The following is a 25,284-nucleotide window of genomic DNA, read 5'->3' as shown; positions in this document are numbered from 1 at the left end:
ATAAATAAATCACATAATTGCATGGAACCTTCCAACGGTGAACGCATCAACACCTTATGGTTGTTATTATTAGTTATTAATAATGATTACTAACTTCGCATTATTAATAATACACCTGTCAATGGCAATGTGGGGAGCGACAAATCAATCGCAAAATAAAAGAAACTTATTTTGAATCTAAGAAACTAAATATTAATAATAAATTTGTAGATGCACTTAATGTATTTCGAATACTTCAGATAATAATCTCGCTATCCTAATGTCTAAAAAATATTTGATTCGTATCACATTTGATATTTCGTACGTAATTCGTAACAAATTAGTTTTGTTGATTAGTTTCAGTGCATAATTAATCATTATTTAACTTTGCTTAAAACTGTTTTAAAAATATAGGTCTTTACAGAAACTATACAGGGTTGAAATCATTATATTATTTCAAAAAATAAAAGACTACTTTTTGCAATAATATTAATACATTACAATGAATAAAAATTACCTACGTTTCACGGACTGTAGTAAAATTTTTTAGTAAGTTTGCACTTATAAATATCGTTTCAATTTTCCCGTTATTGGTTAACTTTATAATACTGATGTAGGTACACCGAGGTCGTAAAATTACATAAAAGAGGTTATAGGTAAATCACCTTCACTAGACCTCTAAACTAATAGTCAACATGTACCCGACTTGTTACCTATCCGATTAGAAAAACCTCTATGCAATTGCATCTTAAATTTTATTATACTTCCGAAATTATTGAATTACCTTTTGACCAATTTAGCTGACCTTTGCTACAATTACGAGGCACAGTTCTCATACCAAGGTTATATTGAGTTTTTGAAAATAATTCGCGTTAAAAATGTTATTAACATTTTTATCGACGATTTGTGTTAATTGTTCCGATGAGAATCTGTTCGGAAATGTGGAACTAATTTTATACGAACATAACAACTAAATTGAGATGTAATTTACTTATGTAAGAACTAAAATTGAGGCTAAAAGAAGTGCGAATTCGAAATATGTGTAAAATTGGTTCAATTAAGTAACACGTGGCTGATACAAATCTAGATTTGCGTTTTTTAATTTTGTAGGAAGTTTTGCTTTGCATTTGTCTTAGGCTGAGTTGCACCATCCTACTTTGACTTTGACGAACGTCAAAAATCTGTCAAACTCCATACAAAAAGCACCGGTTATTGTTATTGTAACGGTTAAAATAAGGTGGTGCAACTCAGCCTTAGTAACATAGTTTTAATTTGACTACTGCAGTGTTTAAGAAAAGTTTTCTTTAAACTTTCTTTAATACCGATATCCAGAGGTCAGATTTAAAAAGTCTAGGGAGAATACGAGTAAAATAAATAAATAGGGATACAATCACAATACCTACCTTTTGTCTATTTCATCAGACAGTATATTCGTAGCTATCCCCCGTATTACTACTCGATCTTCACTTCTAGGATTATATTTATAATTGTTCGTTTGTTCCTGCGTTTCTTCTCAGCACTTGCCATATGTTTGTCTCGAAGCGCTGGTAGGGCCCAAAAGATAAGGAGACATGTAAGTAAAGTGCCCCATAAGGGCTACCTTTTCTTTTTTATTATTTACTATATTTTGACGTTCATAAGTGCCACGTGGTCTAAACTGAATAAATATTTTTGATTTTGATTTGATTTTGATTTTGAATAGAGGCCAAACTGTAGACCTCGCAGAGTGCAGTGGTAGGAAAGGTATAGTCAGTCCCACAATCCAGTTAATCCTCAAACACATGTCTTAAGATGAATGATATTGAAAAAGGAACCAGATAAAAAACTAAAATTCCCTTTAAGGAAGGTCGTGGGTTCAATTCCCGCTTTAGGCAGTTCTATTTTGTCAAGTTATTAATAATTTTCAAATTAAAATTCCCTTTCTTTCCCAGGTTCGACCAGGGCAAATCGACGAAAGGCGCCAGCAAACTCCGCCGAGACCTCATCAACGCAGAGATCGCGAACCTCCGGGACCTCCTGCCCCTCCCCCCCTCCACCAGGCAGAGGCTATCCCAGCTGCAACTCATGGCTCTAGTCTGCGTGTACGTCAGGAAGTCCAACTACTTTCAGCAAGGTCAGTGTTTATAAGTTACTAAGATTGGGTTTCACCATCTTATTTTAAATTTGACAAACGTCAAAAACCTGTCAAACTCCATACAAAAAACACCGGTTATCGTTATAGTTACGGTCAAAGTTAGGTGGTGCAACTCAGCCCAAGAAAGTCTTAGTTAACTGTGTGGTTTCGGTAGGGAAAAATAGATTATGGTGACCCCTACTACCATCCTTGTAGTATTTCCATCGATGTCGTAAGAGATGACTAAAGGAGAATATGCGAACATCAAGCCTCCCCAACCCGTCTGGCCAACATGAAGAGTGTAGACCCAGTCCTTCATCTTTCCTCTGGTAAATTAGAGAGGATCGTCTTCCTGCAGTGAAAACTACTGATGATGACTAAGAACTTATACCAAAACCAACAAAAGTGCGCATATTACGAAGTGCGCATTTTGTGACCCCCTTATAATATCTTTCTGATTCTTTTTGTTACTATATTCTGTTAATAAACAGCATTAAAGTTTTATTTCACATGAGAACCGAATAAGACCTTTTAGAAAACGACCTTATACTCAACTTAGTAGACAGCATATCAGTGTCTTTATTAGACCTTCCAATTGAGAAACGTACCACAAAATGGTTAATAACGTTCGGAGCGTCAACACATCAAGCGCTTAACCACTTGGCAGCCGTCAGTCGTCAACAGTGTCAAGGGCGGATGCAACAACTTTGATCCATCATAACTGGTGATAGCTTCAACTTCGAACGTTCATAGGGATGCGCGTGAGTCGATAGTTTCCGTATCGAAATTGTAAGTTTTCCTGTAATTACAAAGAAATCGATCATCATATAAGTTCTAATATTTCAATTTAAATATTATATGTTTGATTCCTCATATCTTCAAATATTTTGTGTCCACAATACCTACCTACTTAAAATTTTGCCTACGTTATAGTTCTTGAGTTAAACATATGAACGTGCTACAACATTTTAATGATCTACGGATATTGTTGGGTTCACTTATTTAATTCTACCATATTCAGCCTACTGGATCTCCCTTGACATTGTCTTGAAGTGGTGGTGATGCTAAAAATGTTGTTACCTGAAAATATCCGTCATTTATAGTGTTATTGTCTCAACCCTGGTAAAGTGTGAACTTTAACATAAAATAAAAGATTTGCAAATAAAATATATCGATGTAGGAGAAAACTCTGTCACATCCCTAGCTCTAACGACAATGGTTCGATCAGCGGAGCAATTTGCCGCGTCAACGCAAGGTCGGATTTCACACCGAACGTGTGTACAACATATAATGTTTTTAACATTTTAAAACGTAATTTTATTACGGCGCGTGTGCGTTTTAAGAAAAAACTGCGTTTTGAACGATCAATCTTGAATTTAAAACGGTTATTCAAGAGTTTAAGCTCTGAATGTGACAGTAAAAATAAAGATTTAAAGTATAATATTACGAGTATTCTTTGCTAACGGCTCGTGTAGGATAGGTAGGATGTCATTGGTTGTAATTTTTTTATATTCGCATTAAATTATGTAAAACAATTGTTTTTTGTAATGATTTTTTGACTATGCTATTTGAATAGCGATAAAAAATACTCTTCCCGAATTTATATCGAATACACTTCTAATTAAACCACTAATTAACGGTAGAAACCGACAGAAGTATGCTGAAACAAGTTTATTTATTCAGATACACGCTATCTGAATATGTTTCACTTTTTCCTGTACGTACGTACCTAACGTAGGCATATTGATAGTTTGTCTATAAATGGGTACCACTTTCCATACAAAACACGAATATCACAAAAATGCACCCAACACATACTACCAAAACACGTCAGCCTTGAGAACAAAAAAGCGTGCAAAAATTCATAATTACGTAACAAAGTCGTTCCCACGATCTGACGTGGCTACCGTTGCAAAAAATGCCGTATCGTTTTTGATAGGAAAATTAGAGAAAATTAGCGGTCCGGGCAGTGCTACCGACTGATGGTTATTGGCCCTAATGGTGCCTGCAGGGAATCGAACTTGGGCCGTGTCACGGAGCTGCACGCTACCGGCTGGGTTTACATGGAACGGGTTAAAAAGTTTTTTGAACTGTGTTTCGATTGAAACCTTTTACGTTAGTATTTCAGTTACTGCTGGATACTGACCCTTTTTTATTCAAATTAACAATTTTAATTAAAAGGACATTTAGTTTTCCTTTGAAAATTTTTCGGGAAACTTTTCCAGCTTTTCTTCTTATAAGAACCTGGAAAAAAATAATGATTCTAATCGGTCAAGCCCCTTTCTTGAATCTTAACCACACTAACGAACGCCAATTGATTTTACGAACATAAATTAGATAAACGATACACTGCGCTCCGTAATTTAACACTGGCGTTTCGCACTACCTAGGTAAGGCACAACGATAATTCATCAATCTGCCTAAGGCCCAGTTTCCCAACAAAGCGGAGAGGAAAGGAGAAGAGGGATTTTTTTGAATCACATATTTTCAGAACCGAAGATGTAAATAACGAAGTCTGATCTGTTTATTAAAAACATAACTTAATGAAAACATAAATACATCTCCTCACCGGTTTGGTTGAAGCCGGGCCTTAACTAGCCAGCCCGATCGGTGATTCATCCCATCCCCATGTGAACCCACCCTGCACACATTTCGCGAACATTCCCGGGGGACAGTCTTGCGCGTATCGCACGATACTTCTCATCTGAGATCCTATTCTGGTGCTTACATTAACCTTCGAATTGACTGACAAGTTTTGTTTGTGTTTTAGTAATCTTCAGTTGGATCTGAAGCTTTGACTTGACTTTGAACTCAATTTCACTGACATGAAATAGTTACGTTAGATTCCGAATCTACAATAATAAACAATTTATTATTATTTATGTTTGAGGCCTCTATAAGTCTTCTTCACAATACTTACCTAATCCATGTTATTTTCGTGATTTTAAGAGAGTTTTTTAAAGTCTCACATAAAAATTACAGAATAGATGTATAGCTGACAGAACTCAAAAATTTACTTTAGTTTGAGATGTGTTTGTTTGACTCTACTTAAAACTCTATTACTGCTTAATACAATTGCCATTACACCTGATTGTAGCCAAATTGTCAATCTATTAAATCAACATAAAATAAATTCAACAAATATGAAAAAAAAAAGATTAAGTAATTTTAAATTGGCGAAAGAAAATCTTACAGTTACAATAACCACAACCGTTCTCCCAACTAAAGTGGTACTTAATAAGGAATCCCCACAGTATTCCCGTGAATCTCCAGAATAAGCCGCGGGAGTCGATAAACGTTCAATTGTCCGATCGTGGGAAACGCCGTTTGCATATGATTTCAAATCTGATGACGGCCTCCAAGCCTTGTTGTCTTATTTCGCTGCAAACGGGTTTTTGATGGGGATAGTTTTGAAGTTACTAGCCGGGGAACGCACTACTGTTAAACGGCTTGAGTTTACAAAGTTTTAATCTGATTTGTGAGAAATAATATTGCAATGTACGCTTTTTGTACAGAATTATGTCACTACGCGCGTAAAACGCAACGCACTATCACACCGCGCGTCAAAATTCAACACTAGACATGTAGAGACAAAACGGCGTTTTTCAGCGTACAAATTATTATAAAAGTCCTATTACACTGAATATTAAAATAAAATATATTAATGGATATAAGATTGACAAAAAGCCAATAATTTTTACTCTTGAAACTGTACTGCATAGTCATATTTTATTAATTGCAAGGGATTAACCGTTTAACAAAAAGTCCATACATAATAAATAATCAGCAATAAACATAATGCCATCCATAAAACCTACAAAGTATTAAACTCAAGACCTCCAATCAAAGGGACGAAAAACACAAAGCATACAAGCATTAAAAATCGGACAATACAGGTTCATCCTAATTAAGTCCACCCCACTCCCAGGGCGGTATGCAGAAATTGCTGAGAAAGCATGCGGCGTGCGTGCGTGCATGGTACGTAATACCACCATTTAAAAGGAGTGGGAGCTGAATCAGATCGGTCTAACTAAAGTGAGTATTGGTGGTTTTAAATGAAGATGATGCATTTGATCCAGGGTTTTCTCAGTAAATTGTAGAGGCTTTAACCTATTTGCTTGCTAGCAGTTGAATAAATGCAGGGGTCAGAGTTCACCAAAAGAAACTAAGTGCGTTTGTGAAATTATTTCTTTAAGAAGAGAAATTTACTTACGTTTACTCTGGAGATTATTTTTGGAAAAAATATTAGAAAAAATACGTGGGAAGACGTTGTTTTGGTAGTCCTAAAACCCAGTCGTGCTATTTAAAAACTAACTTGGCATTATTGATTGATAATTTTTTGAGGAAATTGATGCTTAAGAAAAGAAAAATTCATATTTACAAAACTCGTAGTGTCATAAACGATTTTAAATGAATATACATTCTAGTGATTACAAAATTATAAGATAATCACAAGATCTTAACTTAATAGTTCAATTAAAATCTCTTACGCGTCTCAGCTCACATGACTAATGGTCACAGCTTAATATCACTCAGTATACCCATTACAAACTATTTACAGTCATTATTAACATTAAGGTGAGTATAGACTAGATAGAGCAACGAGCAACTTTAGGATATGTTTTACCTACTCAAATTCTCTGTTTGGCCTAAAGGTTAACTGGTAGAGAATGCACACGGCATTAAGTTTGCCTTTTGTACCGCATTTTTCGTGTGCAATTAAGATTTTAAATCAATAAAAAGTTTCAGGCCGAGTTGCACCACCTAACTTTAACCGTTTCTATAACGATAAACCGGAGTTTTTTTATGAAGTTTGACAAATTTTTGACGTTTGTTAAAGTTAAAGTAAGATTGTGCAACCCAGAGTCAGTTTACTCTTCAACGAACCAAATTTTCTAATCTATACTCACCTTTATGCCTTTAACCAACTCGTGCGATACCTCGTGTTAACCTGGATAGGGATTACGTTAGATTAATAATAAATTATCAGTTATTAATAGTAATTTGTTCGCGTTACTGTTTGCTTTGCGTGAATCAAATTCATCAATGTAGGGACAAAATCAGGACACGGAAATTATAAATTGCAGCCATTTGTAAAGTAAATATATGGATGGAAGTGTATTAATTGTAGACATTTATTTATTAAAAGTAATTTTATTGCTATTAATAAGTTACCTGCTGATAATAATATTTAAGAATGTGGAATCATAGTCTTTAGTCATATAAAAACCTTGTTTCAATTTTTTTCGTCTTGATTAACTTGACTCAAAATTAATAATTCCAAGTAAGACAAGTAACAGGTAATTCACTTGAATAAGAAATCGATACTTTAATGTTTATTGGCATAGTACTCGTAAATAAATAAATAATGAGAAAATTGATTTCGATGTAGGTAAATACATTTCTGTTTATTATTATTTTTTGTTGTTATTGAATAATAGAGCATTTCTTTTAAAATAGATCAGTATTTTGTGATTAAGAAATTATTATTTGGCAGTTTTATTTAAATGTCAAAAATCTTGCTTAGTATCCTGAGAATGGCTCATCAATGAATGTACAGTCCATTTTCATTACAAAATAGCACCTTTTCTTTACAATGTAGTTGTAAACAATTTGTTACAGAGACCTCCATGTTCCGTCGTACATCAACTTATGTCCCCTTCAAGGCATTTACCACAGTCCGTCCCATTCGCACACCGTTTACAAATAACCTAGAATACGCGAACGTGATGCGGGCGCATCAACGTATCATTACGCGGGGAGCGCCGCGGCGCGCGCGCACTTAGCGTGCTATTATCGCCCTATCGCAATCGTTTGTTTGAGATCCATCGTAATTAGAAATAATTGCCTCGTAATGTGCCTGTTGCGCAACGTTTATTGGACGACCTGGATCTAGGTTTGTTTGCAATTAAGCCTTTTTAGATTTTCAATCACGTTTAAAGTATGGTAAATTACTATAATTTTTGTGATTGGGTCGCAACATCATCTGTACTTGTTGGTTGTGATTCATTCCATTAAAGTATAGATAGGCATATTATGGTAAAAATCTATAAAGAATACTATGACAACCAGTCTAAAACAAAACTAAAATTCTTTTGATTGGTCAAAAAATAGGTTAAAATAATTATGACAATGTCAATAAAACTCAATATATCAATGACCACATGATATACTAAGCAAACTATTTAAATAAATACGAGTAGCAGAAATGCGCTATTTTCTATTACTACTTTACTGTGTTTTCTTCGTTAACATTACCGTTTTATCTAATCCCCTTAACCCCTACACCGTCCAGTTAACACTCCAGTATCGGCTTGTAATTTATGCGTGTATACGTTAATCCAATTAGTACCCATTGCGCTGTGTCACATTTACATAAATTTGAATTTTAAAATAGGCAGAAAATCACTTAGCGCCCAGTAACAAGAACTAGCGACAGGTGCAGATGGCTACGTTTAACTAATAGCTGCGATTAAATCTATTACATTTAAATAAACGATCTATCATCGAAAATGTTGATGAGGAAAAAAGTGAGACTCAAAATAGTTCCTTGTGTGATCCTATGAAATAAGAATTAGGCTTTCAATCTATTTCAAATTATACTTTATCGCAACGACCATAGCGTATATCTGTTTTATCTATCAATCAGCTGTCACAATTTGTTAAGAACAGTCTAAACAAGTCCTTCCCTTACATGATGCAGTTACTCTAAAGCTTATGCGGGGTCAAACGGTCAATTGTTGATTCGCAAATTTATTTAAGCCTTCCAATATTGTATGCAATATGCAATAGCAGCTTGTATTGGATTACAAGTAAGTCTTGTCGGTCAAGGTCCATTAGCTTGATCGGTAGCACAGCTCTTAGAAAACAGTATCCTCACTTGTTATACTAAGTATTAATTCAAGTTAATACTAAATTGTAAGCAGTAAAAATAAAATAAGATAAAATCTATCAAATGAATTGTATCACACAATGTCATAGCATTTTTAATTTAGTTTTACTATTATTATTGAAATCATAATATTTGCTTTATGGGCACGCATCTTAAAATTTACTCTTTTCAAAAATAATAAGGACAGTTTGAGTGAAAATTTTTGAGACTTGTAGACAAACAAATACCGATTATATCTGCTGTTTTTTGGTGGCTGATCTTTTCACACTATGACAATAGGCCTCTTATTTATCTACACACACGCCAAAGAGATTTATTACTGTCTTGTTGTGTATACCTCGACTTATTGTATTATTTAAATCCGACCCTATACGCTAGTTATACCTATGAACCTTGAATTAATGATTCTAAGAATAATTGCTACGTAAAACTGAATTAACAAGTAACGTGATTTAATGTGGGTTATTGTGAATATTCTGATTCTATTAACAACACTTTTAATGAAGAAATAAATAAAGTTCCTAGTATAAATAAATAAGTACGTCGGATGAGGAAAATATTCAAATGGTGATCATATTATGGACGAATAATTTTCTATAATGTCAGATATTGCTTGTTAAGATCATTAAAAACCGATAGATCGAAGATAATGTTTAAGGAAGATTTACACTTTATTTTACAAGGTAGATGAAGTTTTATGGTTTCCGTAATAGTTAGATACTTAACTAAATAAAATAAACCTCATTAAAGTAAAAGTTTTACCGTCTAATACTCACTTATTATAATTTGACTTTTGGTATTAAGTTTGGTATTTTTCCTTTAATTAGAAATGGATCCCGATAAACTTGATAATTTCTGTGACATAAATGATATTTAGATCCATGCGTAGACGAAACCGCAGACAGCAGCTAGTACGATAGTAGTCAATATGTTAATACTAGCATACGAGTATTAAGTATAATTTTGTGATTGTTGTCATTAAAAATTCTTATTGACTCAAATGCTCATCTTGAGGGTTGATAAGTGGAAGCTAGAGGTCGCAGTAGAGCCTTAATAATATTTTATTGGCTCTTATTATTTTATTGGCCCAATTGACCTCCGGGCCCGGTAGTCCTAAGCATTTTATACAACTAGCAACAATTTTACAACATTTTTAATTAAATTAATTGTCAGTGAGCTATTCTAACAACAATTATCTCCTTGTGTAAGGTCGGAAATAATTATTTTTTCGTATCGATTAAGACACGCGATTGCGATTCGATACAATAACCGATTCGATTCGATGAGCGCTGTTAGTCGATTAACGTACAGCTTTATTTTCGTTTATTATGCCCTATTGTTAGTGCTAAGAGTTTCAATCAATCATTACTAGGTTGTTTCCTGGCTCAAAGATAAGATTTATATGCTGTCAAACGTACATTATAGTTTTTGTGAGGTTTTAAGTTTGGATTAACACCTAAGCTTTACAACGGACTGATCTAAATGTACGTTATTATTCATAATAAAAAGAATTGAACTATTAAACGCCGTCTGAGTGGATAGAGAGTTGAACTTTCTTGCTCTCAAGGTTTTGAGTTTGCATTTCGCAAATTCGCAAAGCTTTGAATCTCTCTGTTTTTAAAAAAACTTTTTTTGGAGGACTTCCGATAGGGTTCCGATAGAGCCATTTCAGAGGTATCTCATATGGCTCATATAAAGTACCTTGGAGCAAAAGTTTCTCTCATAAATTGTAGTTAAACTCTCTACTCTCATTTGAAGTAAAAAAAACACACATCCTCCAATAATAATTATTCTTTTTCAAAATCATACAATCTTTCTTTTAGCCTTGCAATTTCGACTTAGCGAATACTTATATTGTATGATACTTTATTTTTATGTAATTTCCTAAGTCACATTTAATTATACTTATAAACTACGCCTATCAGATTTCTCTCACAGCAAACATACGACACTATCTCCAAATTCAAACATGTAATTTTGTAAAATAACTGTATTTCAATATTGACCAACTGGATGGCTCTAGGCAATGGATATAAACTACTGAACGTCGACCACCCACAGATGACCCCAATAAATAGAGTCATAGATATTATTTTAGAGTTGTATAAATAAGCAGTGAAGCAGTCGTAAATAGAGATATAAATTTATCGTAAAATTATGGCGTACGAATCTTTTTCGGCGGTAGGTAAAGGAAGCACCTGGGTACGGGCAGCGCAGCAGAGTTTTATGCCCATTTTCACCATCAATCCCTAATTTTTTTGTGACCCCTATGAAAACAAAATTCATGTTATGTGGTACCATAAGGATCTCATAAAAATTAGGGATTGATGGTGAAAACGGGCCTTAGCATTTGGGGGAAGCTTTATACGTATAGGTACTGTAGGACAAGCTACTGAAATAATGATGGAAATTCCTTAAACCTACTTCTTTTGCGGGAAAATTCATCATCCATAATTAATTAAGAAATTTTTTCGAATGAACAAGTAATGATACAAAAATATGATATCGTAATTCTTACCTAGACATCTACGAATGCTTTTAAAGTCTACTCATATCATTGCGACCTAAGTTGTTAAAACCCAAACTGCAAATCGAAGATAAAAAAGTAAACAGCTTCTCAAAACATTATTAACTTTGTAATTGGTTTTAACCACAATAACAATGCTTAAACAAAGTTCAACAAAATAAAACCGTGTCACGTACATAAAGCTTCACTCTGCCATAACGTTACGTAAACAAATATATTGCTGTCTCATCGATACGTCCCATTCAAATAATTCATACAATACCTCAACTCAAATCTGACCTTACTAAGTTCTCACTTTCAATTGTTTTAGTAAAAAATGAAACACAAAGCGAAAGGTCACGTAGAAACCGGTAGTGTCGATGATTTCATACGGCCATAAGTGTTGAAGTGCGGTACGAGAACATGTGTATGGAATGTTGTATGTGGTTGTTCGAGGCACGAGCACATCAGGGTATACAATTTTGTTGCAAAATAATACCTAATGGAAACTGAATAAGATACTCCAGTGTTTAGCCGTGTGCCGTTGTTCAAACTCATCGCAGAGTTGATGAAGAAACAGTATTCTATTTTACTTATTTTTTCTTTAAAACTTTATTGCTTAACTTATTATCATGGCATTATCGTCTTTTGATTAAATTAATATTCTGGTATACGAGTAAAAGTAAAAATATAGTATGACTAGCTTTTGTCCGCGGTTTTACCCGCGTGAAATTTATTTTGTCACAGATCGTCATAAATTATAGCCTATATGTTATTCTGGATTATAAATAATAATATTGTAAAGTTTCATCAAAATCCGTCCAGTACCTAATTTTTGCGTGAAAGAGTAACAAACATTTACACAAACTTTCGCATTTATAATATTAATAGGATAGGAAGTAGGATACGAGTAAAAGTAAAAATATAGTATGACTAAAATGACTATGTCGACACAACTTTCGGCCAGATTATCACTTTCCATCGGGTGAGATGCGAATATAAAAAAAATTGTCGAGGGCAAGTCACCTCCCTGATCGTAGGTTCTATTGACACGAACGCTATTTAGTAGATATCATACAACTTCTAAAATGTCGAATTGTAATTGTATTCCTGCAAAAAGTTGCATTGTACTATCGTCCTAAAGGTTAATACTATGCGCAGACGCGGATCCGAACGCAAACTCATATTTACTATAATGTAGGTATTAGCTCCAACAATTGCAGAACAATGTCCTTTACTTCGGCGTCTTCACCGAATCATCTTAACCTTTTGTTTCATATCCTTGATTACTGATAACATTATACTTGTGTTGATACTTAGAATCTTAGAATCAGCACTGACATTGGCAATACATAATTAAAATTGATGACTCAATCATTGACTATTGGTAATTATTGACAGATTGAATGAGAAAAGAAACATTCGTATACGCTCCGTAATTTTTTTATTTGTCGATATTGACAGCCAACGTTGAAATATGATTTACGGCTGTGTATATTTCATAATGTGTCCGTGAAATCAGTGAACAGGCTTATAAGGATAAAATCAATAATAATTACTTTCAACATCGATCATCCTCGTCTCCGAACTAGTGGCACGTGGTACAAACAGTCATGCGAACTTAGAAGTCTTAAGCGTCTCTCTGTGCTGTGGTCCTGAATCTCTGTGGTCGGATCTCGTATGTCCCACCGACGACCCACGAAGATCTGGTGAAGGTCGCGGAAAGAACCTGGATGCGGGCAGCGAAAGCCTTGAGGGAGGCCTTTGTCCAGCAGTGAAACGAACGATATCCCACCTTAAAAAGTTATGAAGAAGCCTCAATCATATTTAGCTAGGATGTTTCAAATTGATACAAATGATCCCGTTACTGCCTTTGATAGTCTTCGACTCGCGACCAAAGTCACTGACTGACGACTTATAAAACTTTGGACTGATCACATACTCGTAGTAGTCAATCTGTCCGTGGTATTCTTTTTAAATGACCAAGTAATGCGACACTCATGGCTCAATTTGGGATGTTCCATTCAAGAGGTTATTTCCACTGGGCTATTGAGATTGGTATGCCAAAAAATTCTCGTTTTCGCATCACAATTCATAAAGGTACATCTTATAATTTGCTTCTTTCACCGATAATGATATAACCACTGGAAAACTTACCTCCCATTCTCTATCAAGCGCATTATCTAGAGATTTCTAACGTATAGAAAACTATAAATCAGACGAGAGATCGCCGCCCTGCCTCACTACAACTAATTCCCAACCGAGTACAACTTAATTAATAGGCACTTGTTGAAATCGATTTGAAACTTGATTTATAAATCGAATGACCTGTATTTACGCGGGCGATCGAATCGAATATATTATATCGATTAAAAATAACACGTACGTTTCCGCTCCTATTTGATGATTTGTTTTGACACTCGCTTATCGTTTTCCATCTTCATTTTTAAAAACAGGTGGTTATTTAAGCTGTTGTGTGTAATTATTAACTTAAAGTGAAATGTCAAGGTGATTCTCATAGATTACAGCTTGTAAAATTTGGTAATTGAAGAGTTATTTATTATTTTTAAATGCATTAAATACCGGATCTAAAGGAAATCTTTACAATGATTGCTGTAATAAATTAATAAAGATGCACCTTAAATATATGTTGTTTAAAATTTGATGTTTATTCATAATAGCAGAAGTTCAGTGATAACTATTAGAAATTAATATTTTAATTTATAATCAGATGTTGTTATACTGAGATATTAGAGATAAGCAATAATTAAGGTCAATTTGTGAAATTAATGTTTTACGTGCGATATTAGCATTGACTTGTTTTGCATTTTTATTAAATAAAGATTTCCAATAACATTTGATCGTTAAAAGATTAGAATCAAACGTAATTAAATAAAAATAATAACCTCATAATTTTTTTTCTTAGGCCGTTTTTTTACTTGTTGTTCAATGTTAAGCAAATAGAAAATCATTATAATGTTACTGTCCCTAACTAAAAACCGTTATAAAGCCATAATAGTCATATATGTTAAGAAACAACCTGAACAATACCGAATAATTATCTTTATCGATGATAGGAAACTCAATCTTCAGGTTTTTAACCGACTTCAAAAAAGGAGGAGGTTATATGTTCGACTGTATGTATGTTTTTTTTTTTCTATGTATGTTCACCGATTACTCCGTCAATTGTGGACCGATTTTCAAAATTCTTTTTTTGTTCGATAGGGTACACTTCCGAGGTGGTCCCATTGTCACCAAGTCAGGATCTGATGATGGGATCCTACGGAAATCGAGGGCAACCCTCAAATTTTATAGGCACGTGTATCATTTTTCAAACTTTTTCTTAAGTTATTCAAGTATTTGCTCCTGGAAATCATCATCTCATATTGATGAGCTGATGATAGAAGGTAAAACTCCTTAATGCTTAGGAGTTGGAGGATAATTCTTTTAATTTTATAGATAAGTATAGTTTCGTAAGTTATTCAAGTATTTGCATCAGATAGTCATCATCTCATCATGATGAAGTGGTCATAGTAGGAACAACTCCTTAACGCTTAGGAGTTGGAGGATAATTCTTTAAATATTAAAGGTACAAATAGACCAACAGTTGTATTCTTTCATGTTTTTAAGGTGGGCTAACGGTTTAATGTCTTTTTAGGTTGCCGATATGGTAACCTGTATTTTGTAGGGAATATTATTTTACACTTCACATGAAGAATATAGTCTCAGTGTACTGCCTACCTTCAGTGGTAACATCAAGGTAATAATTAGTTAACTAAAAAGCAAGAAATAAGTTATTTTTATTTAAAAAAAAAACCGACTCCAAAAAACCTACACTAAAAAGTAGAAAAATAATTAGGTTCTAATTACTTACATTAGGACGAATTAATATTTATGTATACCATGATTGATACTTTTGGAGTCGGTGCAGGCAAACTTTACACGTTTCATAATCTTGGCACCGACTCCAGAAGTATCAATCATGGTATACATAAATATTAATTCGTCCTAATATAAGTAATTAGTACCTAATTATTTTTCTACTTTTTAGTGTAGGTTTTTTGGAGTCGGTTTTTTTTTTAAAATAAAAATAACTTATTTTGCTATCATGTCTATGGACAAAATTAAATGTAGGTAATTAATGAAATGACTTCACTCGGGAATATTTCACCCGACTGCGTGATGCAAAAAGGAGTAATGTGCTCATCGGCCCATAGACTAATTGGATCACGTGGCGCTCTACCAAAGCTTTTTTGTTTTTTTAATGTTTAGATACATTTTTTGACATTTGTAGCCCAATCCCTCCATCACTTAGCGGGGACCTATCAACACCAAAGGTCAGCTAATGCAATAGGCCAGGAGCCAAGGTGACATTGGCATTGAAGATCACTTATTTAATTTTTAAATTACTCAATAGTACTTATAACATTTATTTATCTAGGTTCAGTAAAAGAACATAATGTATATTGATTAGTGTGTGTGTTGAACTGTGTGATTATTTATTTAAAATTATATGCCCTTGAATGAAGCAATTTGGGGGAGGGGTCTAACTTTTAAGTACAATATCACCAGGTTGATTTGGCCTCCTAGCATGAAACTCCTTTAATTTAAGTAGAGTCGCTTTGTTTGTAGTCAACCGAGCTTCGACTCGGCAGTTCGATTCCCGTGGGGACTAATAACACAATGTACATTTTAGTATTTAAGTAGGTAGGTATGGCCGTTATTTGTGTTTTATTTAGTCACCAAAGTGCTTAGTTTATAGTTTACATACTTACAATAATATTAACAATTATTTAATAAACAATGTGTTTAATTATTATTCTATGCTAACTGGCCTCTAGCCTAACATCCTACACACCATGACAAGCTAATTTTGTAGACGCGTGTGAAATGTTAATTGCGGGTACGCCAGACCCATCGGCGACCTTACAAATGAGCCCATCCTATGTTGAAACTGACAGCCTTGTTGGCTATGATGGGTTGTAATGTACCTACTTTGATTTTGCCAAATTAAGTACCCGATAACATTTTAGATGTCACTACAAATGATAAGACTCTATATAGATCCTACTTATGAGGTCCTTGCAAGAAAGTAATTGATAAAAGAAAAAAAAAAGTATCCAATCATTGTGAATGTCACTGAAATCGTTTCACTGTCGTACGGTGTGAGGATTTTTTTTTATGGGAAGGCATATAAAGAAAACAAAACCTCATGGAATTACTTTCAAGGTTGAAAATTAAATTAAAGAATAGTTTTTATATTCTACCTGTTACAGAATTGAATGAATTCAAGCTTGAATATCAAGTTTAAGCCATTATGGCATATTGCAATAAAAGTAAAATATAATCAGTCGGATAAAAATTACGGTCGTTTTTGTTCTAATAATATCATTACCTACTTTGATAACCAATCTAGACATCTTCATTCCAACATTCGCTCATTACCTTAGAATCATTGCACGAGTACTGCCTGTTCAAAACATTGCAAATATCTACCATTACTTTCAATTGATTAGTTACCCATGCAATATTTTACGTCCAATTAATAAGCCATATTACCCAACCATCCCATCAAACTGCTTATGCAAATCCTCCTGCAATTAGGACGAAAGAAACGGTTCTGCTCTCACGAGGTTCAGGTCGTGGAATGCCTTTTTTGGTTCTAACTCTTAAATAAGTGTATTGTCTGTCAGTCTAGCACAGTGTAGGGGAACAGTACTTCTAGTTTCCACTTTGTACGTAAGCGAATATCTGGGCTAGACTATATACATGGAACTTTTTTCAAAACTTGGTAGAGTCAGTCACTCTTACGTAGGTAAGAGAGGCAGACTCTATGGACTTATAGTTTAAAGCTTTATTATTTGGGACACATCACTTTTTAGGTTTTACTTAAGAAAAGTAAGGATACTGTTGTCTTCAAATGATTTAAAAATAGATTACCCTGTTACGGAAGGCATAGTAAATTAGTCTTTTTAATTTCAGACGCGACTGGAGGCTCATAATTAAAACGTTTTATACATTTACTGCTTCTACATTTACTGTGAAGCGACCCTTGGACCACTTAGGGCTTAAGCCATGGGCCACTTATGTTTACGCATCTTTGGTGTTACATGCCGGTAATTTATTTTTAGTAAATGATTAAATATCTTCAGCTGAACAAAATATTGGTTTTAATGTAAATTTTTGTTTTAATAAAGCATCATTTGCCATGTATTTGCTACCTAACTTTAAACTCTACACCAATTTAAAACCTTAAGCAATTTACATGAAATTTTGGGAATTAACTTATTCAATTTAAACTAAAAAATCAGCTGCAGAGCTGTCAAGGTATACTGCAAGATTCTGATCTTCTGTAGTGTTTCCAATAAATACTTTGAGCAAGAAATATACACGTCTCTCACATATGACGAGCCATTGGTCGCCGGCTTAGGTTCGCGGGCGGCAGAATAACTGGCTCCCAGATTGACTGATACATACCATTAGGAACTAACGAACATCTCAATTTAACCAGCCACCTGCGCTACCTTTTAAATAAAGAGATATTTCTCTGGAATTTGGCGCTAGCGTCGCTCCGAGGATGCAAAAAGTGAACGATGTGTATCTCGCTTGCGTAATTGGACGTGCACGGTATCAGGTGATTTTGTAACTTTAAACGGGTGGTTTTGAACTTTCACTTTGACTTTGACTTTGACTTTGACTTTTGACTTTGACTTTAAAAATCATACCAAAACTAATTTTAAATCTTGATTTAGATTTTTAATGTACTTTTTCCAAGGACCAAAATTGCCTGAAAATATTTTTTTTATCTTAAGCCGACCGTTAATTATAGTTTAATTCTTAGAGAATTAAACCAATAATTCCTCTATGGTTTAGTTAGTTATAATGATAGGGACATTTTCGTCCAAATACTTCCTCTAAACTCATGGGTTGACAGTAATAAGATTAAATAAAAACGACCTAAACTACACTAGACGAATGCGCGGCGCACTGGAATCGATTCTGCGTGTGCGCACATTTCAGAGCGACCGCCGCTCTCTAATTGATTAGTTTAACGACGCTCTGCGCCGGCGATTATTTGTGTACAGTCGGCGAAACAAGTTTAAATATAAATTTAGGCGTTTTAACGTTTAAAGAAAATGAGGATCGATTTCTGGTTTCAAATGACATCTTCAATGTGCCTGGAGAATACTGGAGATGTAACATTTGACATTATTGCCCCAAGTATGAAACTGGTGATGAGTAAGGCTCTCAAATCGAAGTCTCTGACGAATGTCATATTGTCTAGAGGCACTCAATTGATAATTATTATTAAATAGTAAAAGTAAAATAATTTTAGGTTGTGATTTTATTAGATCTTTTAATCTACATTGATTTTTAAACATGTTGCTCGTACCTATAAAGATGTAAATGTTTTCATTTTAGGTACTCCTTTTATCGAACTTAATGACTGAATGTGACATTTGTTTTTTGTAGAGACCATTTTATTTATCAGTAATTAACCCAGAATAAAGCTACATGAAGAAAAGTTAACCGGATTTAGATAAATACTTAACAATTCAAGCGTTTTTGAATAACTCTACTATTTGTTTTTTCTCGTCACCAGTACCCGGTGTCAAATTGTTTGTATTTTTATGATGGAGACGTCAGTTTATGTTGCCCCCAGGCGTTGTGTTGATCAATTATTATTAGTGTGCTTAAGTTAACACGGCGCTAACTGATCGTGGATTTATGAGGCATTAACGTCGATTATGTGGACTGGACGTGTAGGCAGATGACGGGTTGAATTTATGATTAGTGATAATCAAACGTTGTTGATAATGAGGTGAAAGTAAGGAGTTCTGTGTGAAGTAAGCCAGAATAAACGATTTATGTAAATTGTTTGTTAGGCAGTTCCAAATTAAGCAGAGATAATGTAGGTACCTTATAGAGTGGTGATAACTCCGATATTCGATGTCGGTTGTAAGTAGATACCTATTATAGCGACTTTAAGGACGAAGCACGCTTATCAACCCGGAAAAGGATCGTAACCGTATCAACTCGAGCGAAGAATATTGACTATTCTCTGTATGAAACTTCGTACTCTAACGCACACATACCCGCACCGTAACGTATACGCCTCGCATCGAAAGGCGATAATATATTGATCCCTTTCCGGGGTGATTAGTGTGCCTGTACCTTTAGACTACGAATTATATGAACATACTTGCAAATTCATGAATTCACCAAAAGTCATCTAATATCACACATATTGTAATTTATATTACCAACAAAAATATTAACGATAAGAAACACCTAATTCAAAAGTATCCATTGGTCAATACAATCGCATGTTCACTTTCCTCTTTGATAATTTCTCCACAATTAAAATAGCACGAAGATAAGCTAAACTGTACCCCGGGGCGTACAAGTCAAATATAATACCGAGTTTGCCCCAAGCATTTGTACTAGTCAGGGATAATCTTTAGCATTCTAGCTCTAACACTCGTTATAACCTATCGGCTAACAGAAAATTATTTTGTAACATTAAAGTTAATGTTTACAAGGAAAACTGTGGTAAGAGCGATTAAGTGTTGCTAGAGACTAGGGTTTCTGCTCGAGCTTTCTCGAACTCGAGAAAACTCGAGAAATTTGGCTTCATTCGAGACGAGAAAAAAATTACCGGAGCTCGAGAATTCTCGAGTTCCGATTTTGAAGCTTTAATATTCTAGAAAGCCTATTTTCTTAGACAAAAGTAAGTTTTTTATTATTTAATAGGTCAACGTTGCTTTTAGACTGGCATAGTCTTTCATTTTTTAACTGATTTGATTTGCAAGTAATGATCTCAATCGAAACTAAGTAATAATGTTCACCAACGAGTATGCTATATTTATTATGTATGTTTAATCTGACTGATTTAAAGACTGAAAAATGTGTTAACTAGACAGTTACCTTACCTAACAGACGTTAGGTTAGGTACTCGTGCCTCCTCGTAAAGTTTATTCAAGTCGTTATCTGTAAGAAATTTAAAAAATAATTAAAAAGTTTTTTTGTTCATAAAAAATACTATTTATTTATTTATTTAAGGACAGCTAATAAGACAAACACAATTAACTGGAAAAAACATTGAAAACAGTACGTGTTTATAGTGTAGCCTTAATTAAAAGCTGCCACGACATGTGCATAGATTGCGTGGAAGCGTAGTATCGACTAAAGTTTAAAAAAATTGAAAATTTATTTATTTATTTATCGTAATTTTGCTATTTGGACTTGTGTTCTTTAGAAAACAAGTGATTCAATTGTAGCTCCAGATTTTTATTGTTATTTATCCTTAAAGTACACGCGACTTTATGACTTTTGTTATGATTATTATTAAATAATTATTATGAAAGAAGATTTTATTTTTTGTTTATTTCCTTACCAAAATAAGTGGTACTAAATTCTAATATTGATTGTTGTGCATAAAAGTAGGTATATTAGATTAAAAAAACCTGTGTTTTTATTAAATTTCAACCGATTTCAGCAGTTTTTATTAAAAGACTCGAGACCCGAGAAAACTCGAGACTTTGGCCTCGAGAATTCTCGAAACTCGAGAAAAAAAATAGGTCGAGAAACCAGAAACCCTACTAGAGACTCAATTGAAATATTAAGTGAGTCTTACTCGTACCTGGGAGGCGATTCTTATTGCTTTAATAAGTTTGCTGTCGACAAAATACTTAAGTGAATGCGAAAGTTAGAACTATTTATCTGTGATGAAATGACTCTCATCACATAATATGAGAGATGAAAGACAAAAATAAACATTTAGACTAGGCGCAGACCACCGATTTTTAGTTGGCCGATAGTTGTGCCCGATTTTAAATTGTATGAAGAATCGGCCAAATCGAATCGGTATAATGTGCGCACTTCCATACATGCCCATACTGATCGACTGCCCGACTAAACTATCGGCCGACGAAAAATCGATGGTCTTCGCCTAGGCTTAGGTAGATGTGAGTACCTATCATCATCTTACCTTAATCTGTTGCCATAAGAACATTGTCAAAAGCTTTGTCGTGTTCTGACAGTTGGAGGTAAGATAGCCAGTTCCACAGTGGGTGAGGATTCTGGGTGAAGATCGCTTCCACCTCTGTCTGATCATCACTTTTCATCATGTGAGATGCAGGTCAAGAGCTTCCTCATTGTGGATAAAATTTAGGTATACCTACCAGAAAATCTAATTCGGGGCATCAGTACCTAAATCTCGTAAAAAAAATCCATTCCATTACTTATCATACATTTAAATTCTATAGGGTGGTCGTCGACATTCAGGTCGATTTAAGATATTTAACCAACAAACTATCAGCTACAATTTACAACAATTAGAAAATCAGATAACTGTCATATCTAGTACTCCCAATTCGACTGGTAAGGCAAGCAATGCATTATTAATAGGCTATATCTGCCAGTATCTGTTCCCGAGTGGTAGGTACTAGCCTCGTACTAGTGATGTTAATCGGGATACCGGGAATTTCGCGGGACGTACACAGATTCGAATAGGGTAGATTGCGGGAATAACGATGTTTACAAATTGGAGAGAGATTTCTGTTTTTCGTTTGAAGATTAATACTGTATTTTACTAGTGGGTTTACATCTTGAAATATCTGTTGGTAATAGGGATGTGCGTACATAAAGGAAAAATGTACCGCTAAATTCTAAAATATTGAGAATAATATTGAGAATAATGGTAATATTTATTGATTGTTCAATGTCAAGTTTATTTGGTAAAAAGGAATATGGCGAAATATTTTTTATTTCAAACAATTTAATTGTTTTCTCTCCTGCTTGCATGCAGAAGAACGCTTTCTAGCCTTATAATGCTTAAAGTACCATCACTATGTTTATTTTGTTGTAATTAATAACCATTAGTACCCATGGTGAAAAATAAGTGAAAATTGGTAATCGTTAAGTGGATACTAGTATTTTTTGTAAGCTGCTGATACCTACATATAAATTACTCACAACACTAGACACTGCCTTTCAGCTTACCCCAACTAATTTATTCGAATTGTCCAACTATCAGCAATACCAAATCGAATCGCATAACGATATCCCAATCGATCCGCGCCCTTTAAGTCAGTTTAGAAAGTGTAAATCCCTCAGTGGTAGGCCCATTAGACTGGCCATTCCATCGATAACTTATCGATAATCGAGCCGCCCGCTTAGGGTTGCCAGGTGTCCGGCTTTAGCCGGACATGTTTGGCTTTTTACTTGGTCTTGTCCGGCCAAATATTGACTTGTACGGCCTGTCCGGCTTTTGTCAGGCTTTTTATTTGGCTGTCGCGCCAGCCGAAAGTCGAGCCACAGAATAATATGAAGCGCACCGATATGATAGTACTCACTCGTGAGCTATGACACAAATACCACCCCCCCCCGCCCCCTCCGGTCACATGTCCGGCTTTTAGGGTACAATGTCCGGTCAAATCAAGCACAGAGTCCGGCTTTTGTGTTTTTGGACCTGGCAACCCTGCGCCCGCTTATTGTTTATCGACTTCGCCCTAGAGTGCATGCACACCTTCCGATTAATCGGATAGTCGGAACTGGATCTGATAAATCGGGAAGTCGGAGCACTTTGCGCGGAAAAAACAATATGCACCGTGTTTTGTTGTTTGTGGGTTTTTGTTTATGTGTTCGATTGCACAATGTTGGACTTTAAGGTTGAGTTGCATCATCTAACTTTGATCGTACGTAACTATAACGATAACCGGGGTTTTTTGTATGGAGTTTGACAGATTTTTGGCGTTTGACAAAGTTAAAGTAAGATAGTGCAACCCAGCACTTATTTTTTCCTAATAACTTTTAAGTTAAAGGAAAATGATACTAAGGTACTTGATACAAATAAGGNGTTTTAACCTATCGTCATCCATCATTATATCTATCATCTTAGTATGTATTTATTTGTTATATTATTTTATATATTATTTATGTATGTGTATATGTAGCTTATTTGTTTTGCCGTCGCTTTGTTTTTTTAATATTTTTTTTTTTTGTTATACCGCCAAACTAATTTTTCTGCATAACCCAAAGGTAAACTGGATGAGAATGCCTTATGGCATTAAGTTCGCCTAGTGTTAATATTTTTGGCATTGAAGTATAAATAAATAAATAAATAAATAAACTCCTACACAATCTTTATGATACCACCAAAAGCAGTCCTTTATGGTCGCATATCTGCTACTTTGTCTTCGAGACAGGCATGATTATACCAGCTTTAATTCTCCTATCCTTTAGAATTATACATACGGCTTTTTTTTCTTAGTTTTTATTGGTTTTGTATTTTGTTTCATTTTTTTACAGGTTTAGTAATTTTTTTTTACTCTGTTTTCTTTTTATTTTCTGTGCTGTTAGTAACATTCTTATTAAATAAATATTTAGTTACTCTTTGACTCGTTTAGTTTAATGAATTTGTCCGTAATCAGGTGTTGATATAAGTATCCAATATGGCCTACCATGCTGAAATAAGGCCTAGGCCTTATTAGATATCTCGCTCTTGTTGTCTTTAAACATTTACAAATAATGCATCTATAGCCAGTAGTACAAATTAAGGTAATTATTAGCTAGTAAGAAACATTTAGAAACGATTACTAAGAAAAACTTAATCTAAAACAGCGTTATTTTACCGAAAATTTAAGATGAAATCGCCAGATTTTTATAAGAGAGCACGAAATCACCCACCACCTTAGAAAAACGCGTGCCAATTGGTGCTGGGATCGTGGATCGGGACGCTCTTGCACTCTACCGGGTTGTAGGGCATATAAGTACGTGTCCTTGAAGTATTATCCCGGTTGGATTTATTTATCTGTGTTTTCTGATGTATAGGCCTTATTAGAACGTAGGCCTTATTTGTATCAAGTACCTTACATTGTATCGTAAAATGCTCTCTAGATTTGTGAAGAATACAGGTTAACATTCTAAATTAGTACTTAAAGGTAGTATTATTGTTTACGAATTAAAATAATGAATAAGGCATTTATATTTCTATAAAAAGAAACAAGCAGCGTCTCTGCTTCTAATCCGCTGCGACATTCTTCTGATGGTTTTCATATCTAATCCATCGCTCAGTGTATACCTCACTTAAGTATCGATAGATAGTATCGATTAATTACTCGAGCGATTGTCCCATAAGTGCTGCACTGACGGTGTCGCACCGCGCTGTGGGGGACTAAGGTAACACCGCCTGTTCGTGTCCTCCACCCATTTGGGTCCAAAGGACAGATTCCTCTTTTTAATATCTAATTATGGATTTCCGTAAAGTAACGCCTGATACTATTAATTATATCCTCTTTTAATATCTTTAATCTGTGTTAAATTATAAGCTGTATGTTTCTCAAATAAAAAAAGAAAAAAAATAATTAATACAGCTGGAAATAACAAAACTGACACACTCACAAAGCCAAAAGTTTTCTGTGAATATCAAGAAGTATTTTCCACAATTTTTAAGAAGTGATCCTTGTCGTTTGGATGCTATTAGGTAGGTGGACGCAAACAGGTGCCACGACCCTAGTCTACGGATTTGCCTGGTCCTGTCCACTGCTAAAAAGGTCATTGTTGTTGGGATTAGTTACATTAGATCAATATCGACTACAACAGTTATGCAGCTGATATATTAGAGAAACTAAACTTTATGACGTGTTGTTAAAGAGGTATCGAACTGATCGCCGAAAGTTACAAGAGTACAAGACCCATTTCACACTGCCGTAAATTCTAACGCCCGTATTCACAAACGATGCTTGCTTAAGTGAAGCAGAAAACCGAACGCACAGCGTTGAATAGAGCTCT

The 25,284-nt window shown here is 34.5% G+C and overlaps 1 protein-coding gene across 1 annotated transcript in view; it reads left to right on the top strand.

Moving 5' to 3' along the window:
- Positions 1-259: 259 nt before the first annotated feature.
- The window catches only part of LOC114365216 (neuronal PAS domain-containing protein 4A-like), a 66,097-nt gene continuing 41,072 nt past the window's right edge, over positions 260-25,284 (top strand). Inside the window, exons 1-2 of the mRNA XM_028321751.1 lie at positions 260-300; positions 1,911-2,092. Coding sequence (XP_028177552.1) covers positions 260-300; positions 1,911-2,092 — 223 coding nt within the window. The remainder of the gene's footprint in view (positions 301-1,910; positions 2,093-25,284) is intronic.

The sequence above is a fragment of the Ostrinia furnacalis genome, unplaced genomic scaffold, assembly GCF_004193835.3.
Source record: "Ostrinia furnacalis isolate ACB-3 unplaced genomic scaffold, ASM419383v2 OfSCF7574, whole genome shotgun sequence".
NCBI lineage: Eukaryota > Metazoa > Arthropoda > Insecta > Lepidoptera > Crambidae > Ostrinia > Ostrinia furnacalis.
The sequence above is the reverse complement of the archived record's forward strand: the minus strand, read 5'-3'. Positions and strand labels throughout refer to the sequence as shown.